The 3,921-nt window shown below is 35.0% G+C and overlaps 1 protein-coding gene across 2 annotated transcripts in view; it reads left to right on the top strand.

Annotated features, from left to right (window-relative positions):
- The window catches only part of LOC117107639 (N-acetylglucosamine-1-phosphotransferase subunits alpha/beta-like), a 26,027-nt gene that overhangs the window by 1,939 nt on the left and 20,167 nt on the right, over nucleotides 1–3,921 (top strand). For both annotated transcript variants that reach the window (XM_033249348.1, XM_033249347.1), the window contains exon 2: nucleotides 2,456–2,541. In XM_033249348.1, coding sequence (XP_033105239.1) covers nucleotides 2,456–2,541 — 86 coding nt within the window. The remainder of the gene's footprint in view (nucleotides 1–2,455; nucleotides 2,542–3,921) is intronic.

The raw sequence follows: 3,921 nt of genomic DNA, 5'->3' as shown, positions 1-3,921 counted from the left end.
AATTGTACTCCACAAATCTCAGCCGATACCTCGCACAACTCGAGTAACGTCTCGTATCTATTGTCGTGACGTCATGGCTCGCTGGCTCACACTTGCGATGTCTTGCACTTGTGATCAAATAACACGCTGGCTCGCACTTTGGCAACACTCTTTGGCAGTCAACTCATTTTCCACATACATAGACATTTTTGAAACTTTATTTAAAAAAACCTAAATCATAATTCACCACTATAGACACTTTTTGACAAAAATGAAAAATTACGACTTTGTTACCCAATGAGAAGTGTTCTAATATAGACAATGGGTCGTGTCTCATAAATGGGTCATGCCTCATATTATTTGTTATATTTTTGTTATTCATTATTTTCACTGGACTCGCATAAATAATTTTGTTCGAAGAACATTTATATGCAGTTGTACTTCGCAGCACTTCACTTGCAATTTGCAATTTCTAGTTTACAATTATATACACTCAAAACGCTGATAAATTTACATCATAGTAGGATCAGTCCTATAATATAAAAAAGTAAAGCAATCAAAATAAATATTATTTGCACGATTTGGTCTACTTTTCTAATCCATATAGGTTGGGCCTTCCTAGTATTCTCCTCAGAACCGAGTCGTTTAGGCCCAAAAAAAAAATGCAGTTATAGTGGGTATAAAGTGAAAAAAAACTCGCTAGGTGGCAGTTTTTTCACAGAATATATAAGCCTATGTTTGAGTAAGTTTCGGCAGTTTCTAAACTCCTCAAACTTATTTGTACAATTTATCGTAAAATAATTTATTGAAAAGCCTTGGTAAATATTTCTTATAATAGACTTTTGACTCATTAGATTTAAAAGGGAGTGAAATAAACAGGCGTATCCTTGAACATGTTTGCAGTGTGGACACAGGCCTAGACCTATAGACTACTGTAGAGGCTCATAAAAAACAATGTTCTTCTGACTCATTGGCCATCGTAGTCAAAAGGAACATCTTATTCTAGAAATTCAGCAAGTTAGGTTTGTCCAATAAACTGTAGTTTAAATATATCATGTAGAAATTACAAAAAAATGACTTGGTATTTAAGCTGAAAGTGTACAGTACCTCCAAACATTCTAAGTCAACAGCGATCGACTTAGTCAGCGCTGAATGTGGTGAGTCCCGCAAGCGATACAACAAAGATTATTACAAGATCTTCACGATGGGACTCTAGCACTCAAGCCTTGCAAGACCTTAATCTACTTAATCTTAAACAAAGAATGCACAATATTAAAGCAATAACTATGAACAGTATCAAATCTTCAATAACAATGTTCCATCATATTTTTCTAACCGCTTTTGCATAAGAGAAAATAGTTACAATACCAGACTTGCCAATGGTATCAACTTTAACATTCCTAAAGTGAACACCGAGTGCAAGAAAAATAGCCTTTTATATAATGGTGCTATGCTTTGGAATGACCTTTCCGATGAACTTAAATTTTCTTCCAATCTCCATATTTTCAAGCAAAGTCTTCATAAAAAAATTTTGATTTTATCTATTGTCATCCCCGAAACTTAGAAATACCGGGTTGGTGTCCGGTGGGGGATAGTTTCACTGGTAGTTAAGATATCATGTTTTTGTTGTTTTCTTTAATTCATTTTGTTTTCAATAATTTTTTTCTTTTCTAATTATGTGTGGCCTTGCACGGCCTTGATGAAAAACACCCATGGGTGATTCAAGTGTCTCCGTGTTTAAATAAATATATTATTATCATTGGCCTAGGCCCCCTAGAACGCCTCTCAAATCTCCCCATATTTTTAGTCTGAATGGAAATTTAAATAAAATCAACCTTTAGAATCATGAATCTATGAATCATTCAAAATATATACGTTGTTATAAAAGGTATCTTCTGTTCTAACCTTATTACAAATAGACGATTTAATATACACCAATTTTGCCTCCGCTCAATGCATTAGCATAGCTCCTTGGCCAATGTTTACAAATTCACACCAAATCGGCAAAATCATGATGACATCATCTTTGGTGACTAATTAAATCTTAGCTGTTTTTGGTATTCTTTTCTGAAAATTTATGAGATTTTGAAATTTGTTATTAAGTCACTCAAATCCCCACATTGTTGAAGCTTCCAGGTATAACAGCCTATGGACCCTCCTCTTTGAATTGCTCACTCTGCTTGTGGGGTTCTTCACTTTTGAAGATTGTGGTGGCACATTTGTAGTTTGCTTGCTTACTCCAATCCCAATACAAAGTTAGTTTCACCGGCCTCCATGTAGGAAGAAGTCTTAGCAACATAATTTTTTTTAAATGCTTTCTAATTTAAAAGAGTACCTGTTTTGTACCGACACAGGATTGTAAAAATAAGAAATAGTGTTTTTATCTAAAATTTCATTCTTGTAAATATGAATTCCAAAATATCAAGAAATTTATAGAATAATATCAACAATTTTTTTTTTTTTTTTTTTTTTGCAGGTAGCTTTAGAATGGAGTCAAGACCAATATTCAGCTTTATTTAATGTTTACCATGACAACATTGGTGGGAAACTTTTCCAAGACAGGTAAGTTCTTAAACTCACCTTTACTCACACTGTCTTACTTGAAACCAGTTCTGCATGTTCAGGGGTTGATATTGGTGAGCTTGTTAGAACAATCAGTAAGTGTGCTTTGCACATTGCAGCTGTTATATAGTAAAATATTAACTATTTTTATATTGGTTATAATTTAAATTTCCTCTTATTTCTTTTTATTTATTTGTAAACATTATAATGACTATTTTTCTAACACTTTTAGATATCAGGTGGTTTTAATATAGTCATTGTGAATCACCTTCATAATTTTGGAAAGGTGCTATATAAATCATTATTATTATTATTAAGAAATGAAATGATTACTGTAAGTCTTTATTTTTGATAAATATTTTGAAATGTTTAATAGTCAACACTTTGCATAAAACCCACGCACATGACCACACTCATGTTTTGTGGCAGGGGATCGGGGAAGGAGAGGGAGAGAAGAATGATGTGATGGTTATTCCTCCCTCTCTACCCCCAGTGGTAATTGCTTGTTCCCTCTTCTGAAAGAAAATAAATGCTGAACAAATTTATCATTATTTTATTAATTTGATTGTTAGGTGGATATTATACTATAATATGATGATTATGGGCAGTAGCTGTAGGCTCTGGTCAGCATCCAAGGGTAAACCCTTCATGGGTCTTAGGGCCGAAGCATCTTGTGCACAGAAAATGTCCAGCAGAACTTTTCTGACAGGTTCCACTATAGAACTTACAAAATTGGTAAGTCATAACTGCCACTGCCAGAGGCTTGGCTTGTCTTGGTATTCATTCTTGACTAACCTCCACTCCACTGTCAGCAAGAATGAAGGCCAGTCGAATGGCCAAGCGGTTAAGGCAGCACCAAAACACTGTCACCAAAAATCACAGGCTTATTTGGTTAAAATAAGAATTTCAAAATTAGCTTTTAAAGTCTGTCCACACAAATTTTATGTGACAAATTTGGGCTATACAGTATGCCTATATATGGGCATGATGATATATTACACCCAAATATGGGCATATCACATTTGCTTAACAATGGGCTCAGAGCTTCAAAGGAGCTTTCTTTGTTTTTGTAGGTATCTTTGATCAGTAGAGTAAGAATGCTTTGATCTTTTGTTTAAATCACTGCTATGGCTATGTTCACACACACGGCGTAAGGCTGGCTTAAGCATGGCATAGCGTACGCCTTTGTGTGTGAAATAGGCAGTGGCGTTGTTAAAGCCACTCACTACGCCACGTCCTTGGTGTTATTAACGCTACCTGCAGACCCCAGATTAGCTAACGCCACTGAGCTAACGCCAGTGATGCTTGAATGATTTCACCTCATTTCAAGAGATTGACCAATCACGATTGCAATATATTAGCTACTTTGGTCTCTTTCCT

Source organism: Anneissia japonica, unplaced genomic scaffold, assembly GCF_011630105.1.
Source record: "Anneissia japonica isolate Jap-2015-1 unplaced genomic scaffold, ASM1163010v1 scaffold5330_len1712360_cov203, whole genome shotgun sequence".
Taxonomy (NCBI): Eukaryota; Metazoa; Echinodermata; class Crinoidea; order Comatulida; family Comatulidae; genus Anneissia; species Anneissia japonica.
The sequence above is the reverse complement of the archived record's forward strand: the minus strand, read 5'-3'. Positions and strand labels throughout refer to the sequence as shown.